Here is a 19,313-nt window from a genome sequence, read left to right as displayed (position 1 = left end):
CTATCCACTGCGCCACCACCTGGTCAGGCCATTTTATTTTCTTAAAAGCAATGTTGGCCTTGACCAGTTGGCTCAGTGGATAGAGCATCAGCCCAGCGTGTGGACGTCCTGGTTCTCCCTGGTCGGGCACATATGAGAAGCAGCCATCTGCTTCTCCCTCCCTCCCTCTTTCTCTCTTCCGCATTCTCAACTAGTGGCTCCATTGGTTCACATGGCAGCCCTAGAACCGGGTTGCTGGGTGGATACCAATTGGGGCTTAAGGGCAAGTCTCTTTCCCCTTCTCATTTAAAAATAAATAAAAAGCAGTGTTCCCCCACCCCAAAATGAAACATTACAGTTGAAAACACTGGTCTTTTAATTTTATTAAAAAATACTTGACTTTAGAAAAAGTGAGATATAGGAACATCGATCTGTCCCTGTATGTATCCTAACAGGGGATTGAACTGGCAAAGCTTGTGCTTACAGGATGATGCTCCAAGCAACTGAGTGATCCAGCCAGGGTAAAATACTGGCTTAATCTTGTGCCCAGAATTCTGAGAAAGGATCAAAGCATCCCCTGCACTTATTGCTTGCCTAAAAAGCTTCCCTGCATTGGTTCACTGTTACCCAGGCTCCAATCTACCTTTCCCTCGTGTCATAGAAAGAACAGAGGGACATTTAAGAGGTCCTTTAAACATCTCTCAAGCTGGTCTTTTCTGTGAATTGGGCACTAACTCAAAACTTTAATTACAATTTATCCAGTTTAAAAGCCTTGGCATCTATCTCCCCCTTGGAATTAGTGGCTACTTGAGTGTTGCTGCTAGGCCTCTAGTGCTACCCAACAGCTTTCTCTATGCAAGTCAGATTCTTCCAGAAGCTAGGAACTATTTTATACAGGTGGGACAAAAGTAGGTTTAGTTTTTTCTATGTGATTTTCCATAGCAACTGTAAACCTTTGTCCCATCCTGTGTAGAGCATTTATGGGCTAGGAAAAAACTTGGTCTTTGCTACTTAAACCAGTTAAGACCTCAACATCTCCAGCAAATCTCAATAGTCCCTATGCTTCTGATCTTGAAATGTACTTTTCGCCTAGGTTAAATCCTCCATTTGCTTATCTCTAGATTTTAGATGTAGCAAAATTCTGTACTTAGAATAATGTAAGCTCTCAACCTTTACAAATGTTGCCACTTCATACTGTGTAGTAAAACAGTGCTCTCCTACAAATCCACATAATTTAACAGTAGTCACATCTGCAGGAGATTCATTCAGATTTACAGGCATACACTGGAGATCTGCAGGCTTGATTCTAGATAGAATTAAAGCACACAACAGAGTTGCAATTTTGCTGGAGGGTTTTGTGTCCAATTTGTAAATAATGCATCTGTGCAGTAAAACCAGGCATGTCTGTACTCGTTATTCATAACTCATTACCCAATTAATTCCAAAAGCTGTATTAGCAGAACTTATAACACATCAGTATCAAGCCATGCTTTTCCCGTGTGCTCCTTTTCCTCCAGAGATAGAAGTGGGTTTGTTGATATTACCACCATGTTGCAGTCTCTATCCTCAAAGTGTAGAGAAATCAATTTAGAAAAAGGACAGAAGTCAAACTTCATTTCTCAATGTCTTTACTTGGAGACATGAGGGGGAAATCTTTTGGGTATACATGAAAAGACAGACATGATCACAGGTAAAAGTGAAGACAATCTAGTCAGAAAGCTCTGAAGTTCTGAGTGTAACATGTTACAGGGCTGAAAGGAATGGTAATTAGTATTCCTCTCCTTCCTCCTCACCCTCTCCTTCAACAGAATCCACACCAACCTCCTCATAATCCTTCTCAAGGGCAGCCATGTCCTCACGTGCCTCGGAGAACTCTCCTTCCTCCATGCCCTCACCCACATACCAGTGGACAAAGGCACGCTTGGCATACATCAGGTCAAACTTGTGGTCCAGGCGAGCCCAGGCCTCAGCAATAGCTGTGGTGTTGCTCAGCATGCACACAGCTCGCTGCACTTTGGCCAGGTCTCCACCAGGGACCACAGTGGGAGGCTGGTAATTAATGCCAACTTTGAAGCCAGTGGGGCACCAGTCCACAAACTGGATGCTGCGCTTGGTCTTGATGGTGGCAATGGCTGCATTGACATCTTTGGGAACCACATCACCTCGGTACAGCAGGCAGCAAGCCATGTATTTACCGTGGCGAGGGTCACATTTCACCATCTGGTTGGCTGGCTCAAAGCACGCATTGGTGATCTCTGCTACAGAAAGCTGTTCATGGTAGGCTTTCTCAGCAGAGATGACAGGGGCATATGTGGCCAGAGGGAAGTGGATGCGGGGATAGGGCACCAGGTTGGTCTGGAATTCAGTCAGATCAACATTCAGGGCTCCATCAAACCTGAGGGAAGCAGTGATGGAGGACACAATCTGGCTAATAAGGCGGTTAAGGTTAGTGTAGGTTGGGCGCTCAATATCAAGATTTCTACGACAGATGTCATAGATGGCCTCATTGTCAACCATGAAGGCACAGTCAGAGTGCTCCAGGGTGGTGTGAGTGGTGAGGATGGAGTTGTAGGGCTCAACTACAGCTGTGGAAACTTGGGGTGCTGGGTAAATAGAGAACTCCAGCTTGGACTTCTTGCCGTAATCAACAGAGAGACGTTCCATCAGCAGGGAGGTGAACCCAGAACCAGTTCCCCCACCAAAGCTGTGGAAAACCAAGAAGCCCTGAAGACCTGTGCACTGGTCAGCCTGTAGGGGAAGAAAAAGAGACACTTTAATTCTTTAATGCTAGAATACATTTTCTTACTTAGAATCTCTATTTCTTTAACTTATGATCACATTGATGTAAACAATTAACATAGTGAGCAGTGTATCCCATTTTGGCATGTGTCAAAGAATGAGTGCTATAGTTTGGTTTTTCCTCTTAATTTACAATTGAACCCCCAACCCATTATAAATATACATTTAAATTTGATACCAGTTTCCGAATTCGGTCCAAGACGAGATCAATGATTTCCTTGCCAATGGTGTAGTGTCCACGGGCATAGTTATTGGCAGCATCTTCTTTGCCTGTGATGAGCTGCTCAGGGTGGAAGAGCTGGCGGTAGGTACCAGTGCGAACTTCATCTGGAAGAAGGAAGCCAGGCGGCCACCCGTCAGGAACAACCTGCACCAGCCTGCCTAACCCCAGGGCAGGCACAGAGCCCCCAGGACATACTTCCTGTCTCAGACCCCTGGGATCTCACTCAGGTTACTGAGATCAACTCACCAATGACTGTAGGTTCTAAGTCTACAAACACTGCCCTAGGCACATGCTTGCCAGCGCCTGTCTCACTGAAGAAGGTGTTGAAGGAGTCATCTCCCCCTCCAATGGTCTTGTCACTTGGCATCTGGCCATCGGGCTGGATGCCGTGTTCCAGGCAGTAGAGCTCCCAGCAGGCATTGCCGATCTGGACACCAGCCTGGCCAACGTGGATGGAGATGCACTCACGCTGTGGAAAAGAGAAGAAAATCTGGTTGAAACTAACCCAGCATTGGTTGTGAAGCAGAACAATATACATATGGAATCTTAATCTTACAAATTGCCTTTTAAAACAAATTAAAATGTAAAACTTTTTTTCTAGGGGACACTTTATTTTTTGATCTGTGTTGCTTTTAGTGAATTTCCTTTCCCCTTCTAAATTGAGAAAGGCCCCTTTTCAAACTAAGGAGAGACCTTAGTCACAGCTTCCTTTTTTGAAAGACCAAAATAAAGAAGCCATTAGTCCAGCACGCAGGCCCCAGAATTCCATTTTAGACTAGGTGGCCAGATTTCCGGGCAGCTCCCAGTACAGGAAGCACGTGGCCAGGACAGTGCAGAGGAAATGTCTGGCCCTCGTGAGGGGTAGGGCAGGGCCAGGATTCTGCAGCACAGGATGAATGAGCAATTCAGGGTGTGCGCGACAGCGCCCTCTACGGCCAGCGGGGCCATGCAGCTGCACAGGCATTGGGACAGCCACGGCCACGTCGGCAGAAGCGCAGCCATGACCAACCATCCTCAGCGTTCCCCAGGCATTGGGCTCAACCCAACACGTCAGCATCTGTCAGGTCATATCAGGGATTATCCACAACACGTATCTGGACTAAGATCGGATTTCCATTCACTCAAAATCCCTCTCTGCCAACTGTTCCCACAAGCATTCCTAACGTAGCAGAGAGGCCACGGAGGGGCAGATGTCCTCTAGGGCTGGTGGGAGGTAATATGGCATAGTGCAGCACACTGACAAGGAACCTTCCTCTACACTCTCCTTAATATATTCATTTAAAAAATCCGAAAACTCAAAACAAACCCCCAAACACGAAAACTCTGAGTAACAGGAGACACACCCTTCAGGTAGATCCGCAGCATCCGAGCGCGCACGCGCACACTGCAGTGGCGGTCTCCCGCCGACCCGGGGCGGGAAGATAACGGTCGCGCGTGCGCTCTTGTGTCAGGTCCCTTCCCGCCTCTGCTTTTCGCGCCGAGGAGGAAGTGAGGGCGGGGAGAGCCCGCGCGGGCGCCAGCCAAAGGCGGGGGAAGAGATGGGGGATGGAAACGCGCGGGGAAAAAACTGCAGGGTCTTGGGGCGCCGCACCCTGGAGCTAAGGGCTAAATAAGAGCCCTAACCAGGGTGGAGGGAGTCGACCATCCCCTTCCATAATCAGAGAAAAGGTGGCGAACTCCTTTTCCGGGCCCCAGCTTTTCTCTGCAAACCAGAGTCGATCTATTTCCAACCTTGGCTCATCTCATTTTTCGCCCTCCAAATGCACTGTGCTGGTCCCACCCTCTCTAGTTCGAGGCTCTCCGCCATACCCCCCTCCTCGCCTTGTTTTTTCCCGGTTCTTCGAGCGAGGGCGAGGCTGCTCGCGGCACTCACCATGGTTACGGGTTAGCAGGCACAGGCTACAGGAGTAGACAACGGATCCCGGTTACAGCCCCCGACAAGCTAAGAGTCGTGGTAAGTAACGCACTGAGGTGGGGGAGGCGCCGGAGTCGCTTAAGTAGCGGTTCTGGGAGGGGCGGACGGGCTCAGGCGGTGCCGTAGCCGCGGGCCCCTCCCTCGGCCCGGCGCGCCCACTCTGGGCCCGGCTTGGTCGCCGCAGAGGCGGGCTCCCGGCCCGGAACCCCCTCCCCCCTGCCCCCTCCCGCCCAGCGGGGCGGGGTCCTCCGCGCCTGCGGCCCGCGCGCTCGGCTGCTGCAGTCAGCGGCGCATGGCTGCCGAGGCCTGGTGGATGTTGGGCAGCGTTCCAAAGCAGACCATCCTGGAAGTGCGAGCTTGTCTTAATTTGAACGAACGTTGAGACTTAAGAAGTCTATACAATTTTAAAGGGGAGGCACCATGAAATGCAGAAACGTCTGTTGGGATAGCTCAGCTGATTATTTTCATGTTGCCACAATTTGTCAGTGAGTTTTGCCTTTTCCTTTTCTCAGTTCCTTTAAAGGCATTGCATTCTGTACTTCCTTGGTAATGTGGAGTCACGCGAGGTTAGAAAACAGTTCAGGCCCTGGCCGGTTTTCTCAGTGGTAGAGTGTCGGCCTGGCGGGCAGGAGTACCGGGTTCGATTCCCGGCCAGGGCACACAGGAGAGAGAAATTCTTAACAAAAACATTTGAATTACTGAAAACAGTTCTGTTTGGTTTATTATAATGACTTGTTCTTGAATCTAAGGATACCAAACGTTGGAAGTAAAAAACAGTCATTCAAAGAGTAGTACCTAAGCATTTAAGATCCACACTGTTTAAAAGGGCCCTATTTTTGGACCTCAGCCACCAACTTTTTGGAGCAGCCCTGGAGATTTAAAGACAGTTTGGTAGCTGAATTGAAGAAGTGAAGTCAGAAACTTGAGGTGGGACGAAATTGGCCCCAGAAAGATACCAGAAAGTGGGGATTCCTTATGTTAGTTTTGTAAAACTCTTTGTATAATAAATAACTGCGTTCTGTGTATCAAGATAGATCAGTTTGTTATAGTTTACTGCTAGGAGGCCCAGATTTTAGTGAGTAGACTTTTTCCTCCCCTTACCTTTCCGGAAAATATTCCAAAACCACTGTTAACCCTTCAAAATGCTTAAGGAGGTTAGGGTTAAAGTATGGCTTTTAAATGGTGCTAACAGAAAACCAGTTATTGTTACTACACTATTCAAATTATCCTCCTGATGATAGTGTATTAGTAACAGAAAAAGCTAAATGTAAGACAGTAAAAATTCATAGTTAATATTCAATTATTACCTGATTCAGATTTGGTAAACCATTTCATACAAATAAAAATTTTACTGTTCATATGTGTGTGCTGTTTGTAAGGCTATATATTTTTTTCCACTCATATTTATATGCACCTGGAATGCAAACAAGGAGGTCCTCATTTATTTCTCATAAATTTTTTTTGTAGGCCTGACCTGTGGTGGCGCAGTGGATAAAGCATCGACCTGGAATGCTGAGGTCTCCGGTTCAAAACCCTGAGCTTGCCTGGTCAAGGCACATATGGGAGTTGATGCTTCCTGCTCCTCCCCCTGTTCTCTTATCTCTCCCTCTCTCTCTCATAAAAAAGGAATAAATAAATAAAAATCTAAAAAAGTAAATAAATGTTTTTTGTAGTCCTGCTAAAAGGTTTTTGACACAAAACCCAAATTTGCACACATTTCCTAAACTGAGATATAGGAGACAGGAATATTTTTGTTTTTGTTGTTGTTTTTAGGAATGTATTTGAATATTATCACACTTATCCTTGACATACAGTAATATCCTATTAGTTTCAGGTTGTCTCATGTATACTTTTTTTTTGAAAATTTATCTGTTACATTTATTCTTAAAAGGATATGGAAAATACCAGGGTTGATTTTATTGTGCTTTGCTTTAGTGTGCTTTACAGATAGTATTTTTTTTTACAAATTGTAAGCAAGGCTCTCCACCATCAAAACGATTTATGACCAGCTTTATTGCAGTGGTCTGGAACTGAACCTACAATATGTTGGAGAAATCCTTGTCATTAGCTTGTCTTAACTGGAAATATGAATGTTAGGGAACCAACTAGCTGAACTCCATTTTGCTGTCTGCTTTGGATGAAAGCTATTTGAAAGCAGGCACCTCCCTCTTCCTAGCTCTCTTCAGAATCTTAGAGCTTTCACTGCAGGGATTTGTTTCTGTGGGCCTATATGCCTACCCAGATACCTTCCAAAAACTATTAGCTTTGCAAATAGTTTGCTAATAGCCTTGTTATCTATGAATTCCCCTGTTATGAATAAGAAGTATTGAGGTGGTTTTCCCTTTCTTTCTTTTTTTTTTTTTTGTTTTTGTGTTTGTTTTCAGACTTTATTCATTTGAGAGAGAGAGAGAAGGGGGAAGGAGCAGGAAGTGTCAACTTCCATATGTGCCTTGACCAGGCAAGTGCAGGGTTTTGAACCAGAGACCTCAGCATTCCAGGTCAATGCTTTATCCACTGCACCACCACAGGTCAGGCGTTTTCTCTTTCTTTCTTTCTTTCTTTCTTTCTTTCTTTCTTTCTTTCTTTCTTTCTTTCTTTCTTTCTTTCTTTCTTTCTTTCTTTCTTTCTCTTTCTTTCTTTCTTTCTTTCTTTCTTTCTTTCTTTCTTTCTTTCTTTCCTTTTCTTTTCTTTTTGGTTCATGATGATGCCTCAGGTTTCAGATAATAGAGCCAAAGGGATCTTTAACTATAACCTAGTTTGGTATCTATGTGATAAGGTGCCAAGAAACTATAAAACTTAGCATTAGCAACTGCCATTTTAAAGAGGAAAAGTCAAGCCTCTTAACCCCTCTTTTCTCTGGAGAAAGGAAAGAGAAGAATGCAGGAGCTTCCTGGCTTGCAAGGGCAACTAGGTCAGATAAGTCATCATTTATTTATTTATTTATTTATTTTTAGAGAAGGGTTTTTACTTTTTTTTTTTTAGAGAGAGAGAATCTGAGAGAGGGATAGATAGAGACAGACAAACAGGAAAAGAGAGAGATGAGAAGCATCAATCATTAGTTTTTAGTTGGGACACCTTAGTTGTTCATTGATCACTTTCTTATATGTGCCTTGACCGTGTGCTCGAGCCAGCGACCTTGGGTCCAAGCTGGTGAGCTTTAGCTCAAACCAGATGAACCCCGCGCTCAAGCTGGCGATCTCAGGGTTTCAAACCTGGGTCCTCCGCATCCCAGTCCAACACTCTACCCACTGAGCCACCGCCTGGTCAGGGCAGATAAGTCATAATTTAACTACAGAGCAAGGAAGATGGAACTTATCTGAGAATCCCTTCACTTCTCTTTTCTTAAAAGGCTTTAGGGTGTAGCAATGTTCTCCTTTTTATCTATAGTATAGATAAACATTGTAACAAAGCAGTAAAATTCAGTGAGCTTGTTAATGAGATTAATGACTTTTGTGCCATGCTCCCCCTCCTCCCAAGCCCAGCCAGTGTGTAATTGGGACTATAAAAAGGGGGGGCTGCCTGACCTGTGGTGGCACAGTGGATAAAGCGTCGACTTGTAATGCTGAGGTTGCCTGGTCAAGGCACATATGGGAGTTGATGCTTCCTGCTCCTCCCCACTTTCTCTCTCTCTTCTCTAAAATGAATAAATAAATTTAAAAAAATTTTTTTTAAAAAGGGGGGGCTGCAGGATTTGGGTTTGTTTTACACCCCTGTAGTCGCCGGCCAATAAACTCCTCCAAAATTCATCTGGTGTCTTTGGGGAACTCTGGTTACATTACTACATCTTAATGCCAGAAAAAGATTGAATAATGCTAAGTTAATTAATTTTGCTACCTCTTCAGTACCTGAGAAAAAAGGCTGACATTTTTACCCATTCTCAACTTAATCTGTTTGTATTATACATGGATGCATACACTTTGTGTGTGTGTGTTTGTGTTTATATATATATTTTTTTGTTTTTTTTGTTTTGTTTTGTTTTTTTTAGAGAGAGAGGGACAGACAGAGACAGACAGACAGGAAGAGAGAGGTGAGAAGCATCAACTCATAGTTGCAGCACTTTAGTTGTTCATTGATTGCTTTCTCATATGTGCCTTGATGGGGGGGTGCTGCAGCTGAGTTATTGACCCGTTTCTTGCTCAAGCAAGCGATTTTGGGCTTCAAGCCAGTGGCATGGGGTCATATCTATGATCCCACGTTCAAGCCAGCAACCCTGCGCTCAAACTGGTGAGCGCACTTTCAAGCCAGATTAACCCATGCTCAAGCTTGTGACCTTGGGGTCTCGATGGGTCTTCAATATCCTAGGCTGACTCTATTCACTGTGCCACTGCCTGGTCAGGCCACTTTGTTTTTAACAACTAAATAGTAGTTGTTAAATTGATGCATGTTGGTCAAATAAGTTTGTAAATATGATATATATGTTTGCTCGCTTATAGTTTGCATTGGGTGTGGGAGACAGGCTGTAAGCTGACAAAGTCCTTATAGCCTAAGGCTTAGTTTAAGACTAAGCTTTTCCCCACACCCCTGACTGTTGCATGATGTGGGGTGGTGCACTCTCATGAGGAATCCCATTATGCCTCAGAGAAGTGACTTTGTATCAGAGACTTCCTTGTTTGTATATTGGATTAAAGGTTTTGATTTCTATACTATTAAATGAGGCAGAGGAGCCCATGCTGGAGGAGAACAGAGAAAGGCCACGTGGAGGAGGCCAGGAGAAGCAGCCAAGATGGCGGAGTGCTGAAGGACAAGCCAGTTTGTGCAGAGTTTGTGCAGAGTTTGTGCATGGAGAAGGAAGGAGATGGGGAACAGAGGTGAATAAGGCTGGTGAGGTAGAAACCTTTGATTCTAGGAAACTCGGATAAGTCAGTGGCTTTGGGAGCCCTGAATGGAAAGGGAAGTGTTTTCCCACTGTGTGTATTTCTTGTTTGCTGGGTGCAAGCTAGGATTAATGATAATGGCCCACCAGTTCTTGGCTCCATTGTTTTATTACTGTCTATCCAAATCAAATGTGAACCTGCACGGGCCAGGCGGCTGTGATGGTGGCTGTTGGGCGGATAAAATGTATTATGCTCACTTTGTTAAAGATGCCGTCGCCCAGGTGATATTAATGTGCGTTGGAGGCTGGCAGGATCATTGTAGCCTGGGGCTTGGTTTTGGGATTAAGCCTTTCCTACCCTTTTTGGTGTAAGGTGGTACAATCCTATCATGCCTCAGAGAAGTGACTTTGTATTAAGAGACTTCCCTATTATGTATATTGGATTAAGGGTTTGGATTTCTACACTATAAAATGGGAACGGAGCGGGAGTTTGGCTCTTGGTTCCTGAGATTAGCATGAGAGAGCAGAGAAAGTAGAGCCAGCAGCGGAAGGCGGCCACGTGGAGGAGGCCAGGAAAAGCAGCCAAGATGGTGGAGTGCTGAGTGAGATGCCAGTTTGTACAGAGTTTGTATCTGGGATAAGGAAGGAGATGGGGAACTGAGGAGAATAAGTCTGGTGAGCTAGAAACCTTTGATTCTAGGGAACTCGGATAAGTCAGTGGCTTTGTGAGCACTGAATGTGACTGGGTTTTGGAGCCCAGTGTGTATTTTTACTTGCCCGCCGGGTGCAAGGTAGGATTAAAGGCTATGGCCCACCAGTTTTTGGCTCCATGGTTTCTTTACCGACTGTCCGAATCCAATGCGAACCTGCACTGGCTGGGCGGCTCCGATGCTGGCCGTGGCTGCTGGCTTTACAGTGGCCATGGCTACTAGTCTTACACTGCAATATAAACAGTATTATCCACTGTCTTAACATTTTTTATTTATTTATTCATCTTTAGAGAGGAGAGGGAGAGACAGAGAGAGAAGGGGGGAGGAGCTGGAAGCATCAACTCCCATATGTGCCTTGACCAGGCAAGCCCAGGGTTTTGAACCGGCAACCTCAGCATTTCCAGGTTGACGCTTTATCCACTGCGCCACCACAGGTCAGGCTGTCTTAACATTTTAATGGATTATATAGGTCTTTCTTTTGTTGGACTATTTCAGGGCCTACAGCTATTTGCTTTGAATCTTTGATATAGTAGGAGACTCTGTGTTGCTATTTGAGCCACTCTCATCTTAGCTACCTAATATCATGGTCGTTTGCTACTCTTCTCAGCAGTCAGTAACATTTTTTTTTTTTTTTTTTGCACTTTTCTGAAGCTGGAAACGGGGAGAGACAGTCAGACAGACTCCCGCATGCGCCCATCCGGGATCCACCCGGCACGCCCACCAGGGGCGACGCTCTGCCCATCAGGGGGCGATGCTCTGCCCCTGGGGAGGGGGGTTGCTCTGTCGCGACCAGAGCCACTCCAGCGCCTGGGGCAGAGGCCAAGGAGCCATCCCCAGCACCCGGGCCATCTTTGCTCCAATGGAGCCTCGGCTGTGGGAGGGGAAGAGAGAGACGGAGAGGAAGGAGAAGGGGAGGGGTGGAGAAGCGGCGCTTCTCCTGTGTGCCCTGGCCGGGAATCGAACCCGGGACCACTGCACGCCAGGCGGACGCTCCACCACTGAGCCAACCGGCCAGGGCCAGCAGTCAGTAACATTTGTTGATAGTCCATATTGTGCTTTAGACCCAAAAGTTCACAAAATATTTTGTTCATTTAAGCAGCTCTACAAGGAAAGACACAAATAACAAATAGTAACAACTTACCAAGCATCTATGATTTTCAAATGTTTAGCCTTTTATTTTTATTTATTAAAGTATTAAAAATTTATAGATGCCATTTTATGTTCTCTTTTTTCCCAGATGATATAGGGCAGAGATTTTCAATTTTTTCATCTCATGGCACACATAAACTACTTACTATTGTAGAATTCTGTGGCACACCAAAAATATTTTTTGCCAATCTGAAAAAAATATAGGTATGATTTTGATTTACTTACAAATAATAATAATAATAAAAATAATTACCTACCCTTTTTGCCTCAGTGACTTTTTTTTTTTTTCTGTATTTTTCTGAAGCCGGAAACGGGGAGAGACAGTCAGACAGACTCCCGCATGCGCCTGACCGGGATCCACCCGGCAGGCCCACCAGGGGCGACGCTCTGCCCACCAGGGGGCGATGCTCTGCCCCTCCGGGGCGTCGCTCTGTTGCAACCAGAGCCACTCTAGCGCCTGGGGCAGAGGCCAAGGAGCCATCCCCAGCGCCCGGGCCATCTTTGCTCCAATGGGGCCTTGGCTGCGGGAGGGGAAGAGAGAGACAGAGAGGAAGGAGAAGGGGAGGGGTGGAGAAGCAGATGGGTGCTTCTCCTGTGTGCCCTGGCCGGGAATCGAACCCGGGACTTCTGCATGCCAGGCCGACGCTCTACCACTGAGCCAACCGGCCAGGGCTCCCCAGTGACTTTTTAAAAACAGGTACCTATTCTTGCACATAAAGATTTCTGGTATAGCCTGACCAGGCAGTGGCGCAGTGCATAGAGCGTCAGACTGGGATGCGGAGGACCCAGGTTTGAGACCCTGAGTTCGCCAGCTTGAGCGCAGGCTCATCTGGTGTGAGCAAAGCTCACCAGCTTGGACCCAAGGTTGCTGGCTTGAGCAAGGGGTTACTTGGTCTGCTGAAGGCCCATGGTCAAGGCACATATGAGAAAGCAATCAATGAACAACTAAGGTGTTGCAATGAAAAACTGATGTTTGATGCTTCTCATCTCTCTCCATTCCTATCTTTCTATCGCTCTCTCTGACTCTCTCTGTAAAAAAAAAAAAAAAGATTTTTGGTACCAAGAATTAACCAGTCAGATGCAACCTTATTATTCAATGTGACCAATAAAATGCAATTCTATTATATGACCTATATATTTATGGTTCAAAATGGAGCATTTATACTAGAGAGCTATTGTTGTGTTGGCTGTTGTCTTTTTTTTTTTTTTCATTTTTCCGAAGCTGGAAACGGAGGCAGTCAGACAGACTCCCGCATGTGCCCCATCGGGATCCACCCAGCACGCCCACCAGGGGGCGTCGCTCTGTTGCATCCAGAGCCATTCTAGCGCCTAAGGCAGAGGCCACAGAGCCATCCTCAGCGCTGGGGCCATCTTTGCTCCAATGGAGCCTCGGCTGCGGAAGGGGAAGAGGGAGACAGAGAGGAAGAAGAGGGGGAGGGGTGGAGAAGCAGATGGGCACTTCTTCTGTGTGCCATGGCCGGGAATTGAACCCAGGACTCCTGCACGCCAGGCCGATGCTCTACCGCTGAGCCAACCGGCCAGGGCTTTTGTCTTTTATTTTTTATTTGATAATCTAAGGGAAAAGAGGTCAGTGCCCTTGACTAAATAGTCTAGTATTGCATGTTTTAAAAATTCTTGTGGCACACTGGTTGAAAATTGCTAGCATAGGGGAAAGAAAATGGGCTTTAATTTCAGATAGTATTAGATTTATTTCTGACATCAGTTAATAGTAGTATGACTTTAGACTCTTAATTATCTTTCTTGAGCTTAATTATGAATGGAAATCAATATTAGCTTGGAATCATCTTTTTCTCATACTGTCACATTCAATCCCATTAGTAAATTTAATCAATTTTATCTTAAAAATGCCCATCACTTTTTTTTTTTTTGCATTTTTCTGAAGCTGGAAACAGGGAGAGACAGTCAGACAGACTCCCGCATGCGCCTGACCGGGATCCACCCGGCACGCCCACCATGGGGCGATGCTCTGCCCACCAGGGGGCGATGCTCTGCCCATCCTGGGTGTCGCCATGTTGCGACCAGAGCCACTCTAGCGCCTGAGGCAGAGGCCACAGAGCCATCCCCAGCGCCCGGGCCATCTTTGCTCCAATGGAGCCTTGGCTGCGGGAGGGGAAGATAGAGACAGAGAGGAAGGCGCAGCGGAGGGGTGGAGAAGCAAATGGGCGCTTCTCCTATGTGCCCTGGCCGGGAATCGAACCCGGGTCCTCCGCACGCTAGGCCGACGCTCTACCGCTGAGCCAACCGGCCAGGGCCCCATCACTTTTTTTTAATCACATTACATTATTTCATAGGATTTATGGAATCTGAAATACTTTATTCATTTATTTACTTGTTCACATATTTATTTACTTAGAATTCAAGTTTTATGTCTGTTTTTGTGAAAGTCAATCTTGGTTGCCCTTCTAAAAACTACCTTCCATTCTTCTTTGCCAAGAGAACTCTTTTTTTCTTTTCTTTCTTTTTTTTTTTTTTAAGTGTAGTCATGTGCTCAATCCCAGGAGACAAATCAAGGGTGCCTTGTCTCCCTTTGCTACATATTTTCTCAGTCTCCTTCATATTTATGTGACATAAAGGGAGTTGAGTAGGGTGTTTCTGGAAATTGTTTTCCTCTCTGATCAAGACATTGCAGCCCAGGCCAGTTGGCTCAGTGGTAGAGTGTCGGCCTGGTGTGCAGGAGTCCCGGGTTCAATTCCCGGCCAGGGCACACAGAAGAAGCACCCATCTGCTTCTCCACCCCTCCCCCTCTCCTTCTTCTCTGTCTCTCTCTTCCTCTCCTGCAGCCAAGGCTCCAATGGAGCAAAGTTGGCCTGGGCCTGAGGCTGGCTCCATGGCCTCTGCCTCAGGCGCTAGAATGGCTCTGGTTGCAACAGAGCAATGCCCCAGATGGGCAGAGCATCGCCCCCTGGTGGGCATACCGGGTGGATCCCGGTCGGGCGCATGCGGGAGTCTGTTTGACTGCCTCCCCGTTTCCAACCTCAGAAAAAAAGAAAAAAGAAAAAAAAAGACATTGCATCCTTGAGCAAAGCTCTTTTGTTTCACTTTCCTCTCTTGCTTTTTGCTTTTGGAAATGTTCTATGAAGATATAATACCTGAAGTCAATTTAAGACCTTGAGGGTCTTAATGTAAAGAGAATCAAAGAAATGCCATTTTAGTGCTCTGACACATAATCTGCTGAGCCAACATTAAAACCACCTATCTCTGGATTTATTATTACATAGTAGGTGCTTAATATGTAATTTGTTGTTGAATATTGAACTTGGAGTTTGAGAGAAACTGAAGAATGAAAGTTAATTTTCAGATATTTGGTTTAAATACTTGATTGAATAGTTATGTTTTTCACTAAGATCATAATACTTAAAGGAAGAAGTGAATAGGAGCTATAGAAGGGATGCAGGAGGAGTTAAAAGTTCAGCTTATTTTTATTTTTATTTTTTTTGCAAGGGCTTTCCCTTTTATTTATTTATTTATTATTTTTATTTATTCATTTTTAGAGAGGAGAGAGGGCGAGAGAGGGACAGAGAGAGAGAGAGAGAGGAGAGAGAGACAGAGAGAGAGAAGGGGGGGAGGAGCTGGAAGCATCAACTCCCATATGTGCCTTGACCAGGCAAGCCCAGGGTTTCGAACCGGCGACCTCAGGATTTCCAGGTCGACGCTTTATCCACTGCGCCACCACAGGTCAGGCCCGTTCAGCTTATTTTTAAAAAATTATTTATTTTAGAGAGGGAGGGAGAGAGAGAAACATGGGTTTGTTCTACTTTTTTTTTTAGATTTTATTTATTGATTTTAGAGAGAGGGGGAGAAAGAGAGAAAGAGGGGAGAAGCGGAAGCATCAACTCATAGTAGTTGCTTCCTGTATATGCCTTGACCAGGCAGGCCCAGGGTTTCGAACCGGCAACCTCAGCATTCCAGGTCGATGCTTTACCCATTGCACCACCAAAGGTCAGGCTGTTCCACTTTTTAATGCATTTATTGATTGATTCTTATGTGTGTCCTGACCAGGAATCAAACCTGTCACATTGGCATATTGGGACCATGCTCTATCCAACTGAGCTACCCAGCCAGGGCTATTAGTTCAGCTTTTGACATATTTTGAGTTTAAGTATCTGTGACACATAGCTGGAGATGTCCATAGTCAGTTATATATACAGATATGGAGAGAGAAGAAAGATACAGATTTGAGTCTTTGAGATTTAAGATGATAACTAAACCATAGGGCTAAATAAAATCACTCAGGAGGAATGTATAGAGTTTAGGAGAGTGGTGGCCTAAGTAAGGAACCTGGCCTTAGTAGGGAATATGAGTAATGCTCACAAAAATTAGGGGATATTTAAAAATAAATATGAAGAGATTAAAAAAGCATTTGATTTTATTTTTTATTAAACAAGAACATCAGAAAAGCAAACAAGTCAGAGAAAGTTGTTTGGCTATGCAAATGAGATGCAAAACCAACTTTTATTTCATCAGTTAAAATGCACTATACAAAAGGCTGAAAGTACTGGAATATCTGCACGTTCACTAATCCCCTAATTTTTGTGAACACTGTATTTAAAGTAGAGAAAAAAGCCTTTAAAAGGCATCTAAGAAGAAATGATCAGAAAGGGAGAACTGCAAGTTTCACAATCCAAGGAATGACAGAGTTCCAAGAAGAAGAGGTCTTACAAAGTCAAATACTACAGAGAGGTTAAGTAGGATAAAGATAGGAAAGTGTCTATTGTATGTAGAAAACAATATGGCTTCTATTTTTATTTTTACATTGGATATATATTTATTGAGAACCTATAATGTCAGGCACTTTTTTTAAGTTTTGGGGTAGCTATCACAATGAACAAACTATATCCTGCCCTTATGGAGTTTATATCCTAGTAAAGGAGAAAGAAAATGAATATCCAGCAAAGAGATATGAAATGTAATATAGATACTAATAGGTGCTACAAGGAAAAATAAAGTCTGGAAAAGAGATTAAAGTTACAGAGGGATGCTGTAAATAAATAAATAAAAGTAAAAAAAACCCCGCTGCATATTGTATGATTCAATTACATGAAATGTCCAAATAGGCAAGTCCATTGAGACAGAAAATAGAATAGTGTTTGCCATGGGCTAAGAGAAGGGTAGAGTCTGACCTGTGGTGGCGCAGTGGATAAAGTGTTGACCTGGAATGCTTAGGTTGCCGGTTCAAAACCCTGGGCTTGCCTGGTCAAGGCACATATGGGAGTTGAAGCTTCCTGCTCCTCCCCCCCTTCTCTCTCTCTCTCTCTCCTCTAAAATAAATAAAAATAATTTTTAAAAAAAGAGGAGGGTAGACTGGAGAGTGACTGCTAATGGGTATAAAGTTTAGCTTTTTTTTTTTTTTTTAGATTGAAGAATATGTTCTAGAATTAAAGGTGGTATTGGTTGCACAAGCTGGTGAGTATACTAAAAACTCAAATTGTATATTAAAATTAAACTGTATACTACCTTGTACACTAGAGGGTGAATTTTGTGGTATATGAATTATATATCAAGTAATCTCTGTATTCTAAAATTCCATGTCCTGCCTGACCAGGCGGTTGCACAGTGGATAGAGCGTCGAACTGGGATGCTGAAGACCCAGGTTCAAGACCCTGAGGTCACCAGCTTGAGTGCGGGCTCATCTGGTTTGAGCAAAAGCTCACCAGCTTGGACCCAAGGTCTCTGTCTCAAGCAAGGGGTTACTTGGTCTGCTGAAGGCCCGCGGTCAAGGCACATATGAGAAGCAATCAATGAACAACTAAGATGTTGCAGCACGCAACAAAAAACTAATGATTGATGCTTCTCATCTCTCTCCATTCCTGTCTGTCTGTCCCTGTCTATCCCTCTCTCTGACTCACTCTCTGTCTCTGTAAAAATAAATAAATAAATAAATAAACAAATAAATAAAATAAAATTACATGTCTTACTGGTGTTTCTTTTATCTATTTGGATCACTGAATATGGAAATATTGCTAAAATATATCTACTTAAGTTGATTTTTTTTTTTTTTTTTTTTACAGAGGCAGAGATAGACAGGGACAGACAGACAGGAACAGAGAGAGATGAGAAGCATCAATCATCAGTTTCTCGTTGCGCGTTGAGACTTCTTAGTTGTTCATTGATTGCTTTCTCACATGTGCCTTGACCGCGGGCCTTCAGCAGACCGAGTAACCCCTTGCTTGAGCCAGCGACCTTGGGTCCAAGCTGGTGAGCTCTTTGCTCAAGCCAGATGAGCCCGCGCTCAAGCTGGCGACCTTGGGGTCTCGAACCTGGGTCCTTCCGCATCCCAGTCCGACGCTCTATCCACTGCACCACCACCTGGTCAGGCTAGTTGATTTTTTTTTAAAAGAAAAAGAACAAGTTACAAATGTCTACCTATTGTAATTTATAAAAAATGTCTGGAATAGTGAACAAAATAACAAAATAGAAACAGATTCATAGATATGGGGAACAGACTGATAGCTGTCAGAGGGGATGGGAGTTGGGGAGCTGTGTGAAAACGGTAAAGGGATTCAACAAAGAAAGAAAACGTATAGCCTGACCTCTGGTGTCACAGTGTAAAGCAGGGATCCCCAAACTATGGCCCGCGGGCCGCATGCTGCCCCCTGAGGTCATTTATCTGGCCCCGCCGCACTTCCTGAAGGGGCACCTCTTTCATTGGTGGCCAGTGAGAGAGCCACGCAAAGCACGGCGTAGCTCAGGTACAGTACTACTTCCGGTGATGCGGGACACACGTGTCACGGCTCTGGAAGCGCGTCATATCACTTGTTATGGCTAGCAGTGACAAATATGGAACCGGATATTGACCATCTCATTAGCCAAAAGCAGGCCTATAGTTCTCATTGAAATACTGGTCAGTTTGATTTAAATTTACTTGTACTTTATTTTAAATATTGTATTTGTTCCCATTTTGTTTACTTTAAAATAAGATATGTGCAGTGTGCATAGGGATTTGTTCATAGTGTTTTTTATAGTCCGGCCCTCCAACGGTCTGAGGGACAGTGAACTGGCCCCCTGTGTAAAAAGTTGGGGACCCCTGGTGTAAAGCATCAACCTGAAATGCTGAGGTCACCAGTTCAAAACCCTGGGCTTGCTTGGTCAAAGTATGTATCAGAGGCAACTATTACGAGTTGATGCTTCCTTCTCCTTTCCTTATTCTCTTTCTCACCTCTCTCTAAAATCAGTACATAAAATCATTTAAAAAATTATATATAAAAAAAGAAAAACAGAAAGAAATAGCACTTGTAAACATACAGCAGTATGGGAATTACAGGAGGGAAAAAAGGAGGTGGGGGGAGGTGGAGGGTAGGTGGGGATAGATGATGATGGAAGGAGACTTGACTTGGGGTGGTGAACACACAATATACAGATGATGTGCTGTAGAACTGGGTACCTGAAACCTGTATAATTTTATTAACCAATGTTACTCCAATAAATTAAATGAAAAAAACTAAAAAAGTTAACAGTAAAGATGCAATTTTTGTTATTTATTATTTTTCAATCTGCCTAATAAGACACTATTAAGTTGGGAATAAATTGGTTTCATTTGATATAAATGTATATGAAAAAAATAAAATGTCTGGGATAGGAAAATGTATAGAGACGAAATAGATTAGTGGTTGCATAGGGCTTATGGTTGTTCAGGTTACAGAGTTTCTTTGGCGGGGGTGATGAAATGTTCTAAAATTGATTGTGGAGATGGTTGCATAACTGTGA

At 44.4% G+C, this 19,313-nt stretch overlaps 1 protein-coding gene across 2 annotated transcripts in view; it reads right to left on the bottom strand.

The window, feature by feature from the left end:
- Window positions 1-1,590: 1,590 nt before the first annotated feature.
- The window catches only part of TUBA1B (tubulin alpha 1b), a 30,322-nt gene continuing 12,599 nt past the window's right edge, over window positions 1,591-19,313 (bottom strand). The window contains exons 1-4 of one of the 2 annotated variants that reach the window (XM_066368781.1): window positions 4,875-5,032; window positions 3,248-3,470; window positions 2,957-3,105; window positions 1,591-2,727 (exon numbers count right to left, since the gene is read on the bottom strand). In XM_066368781.1, coding sequence (XP_066224878.1) covers window positions 1,747-2,727; window positions 2,957-3,105; window positions 3,248-3,470; window positions 4,875-4,877 — 1,356 coding nt within the window. In that variant the 5' untranslated portion in view covers window positions 4,878-5,032 and the 3' untranslated portion in view covers window positions 1,591-1,746. Of the gene's footprint in view, window positions 2,728-2,956; window positions 3,106-3,247; window positions 3,471-4,874; window positions 5,033-19,313 lie in introns of those variants that run through there. The other variant, XM_066368782.1, reaches the window with a different exon arrangement.

This window comes from Saccopteryx leptura, chromosome 2 (assembly GCF_036850995.1).
Source record: "Saccopteryx leptura isolate mSacLep1 chromosome 2, mSacLep1_pri_phased_curated, whole genome shotgun sequence".
NCBI lineage: Eukaryota > Metazoa > Chordata > Mammalia > Chiroptera > Emballonuridae > Saccopteryx > Saccopteryx leptura.
Note: the sequence above shows the minus strand (reverse complement) of the source record. Positions and strands in the feature narration are given on the sequence as shown.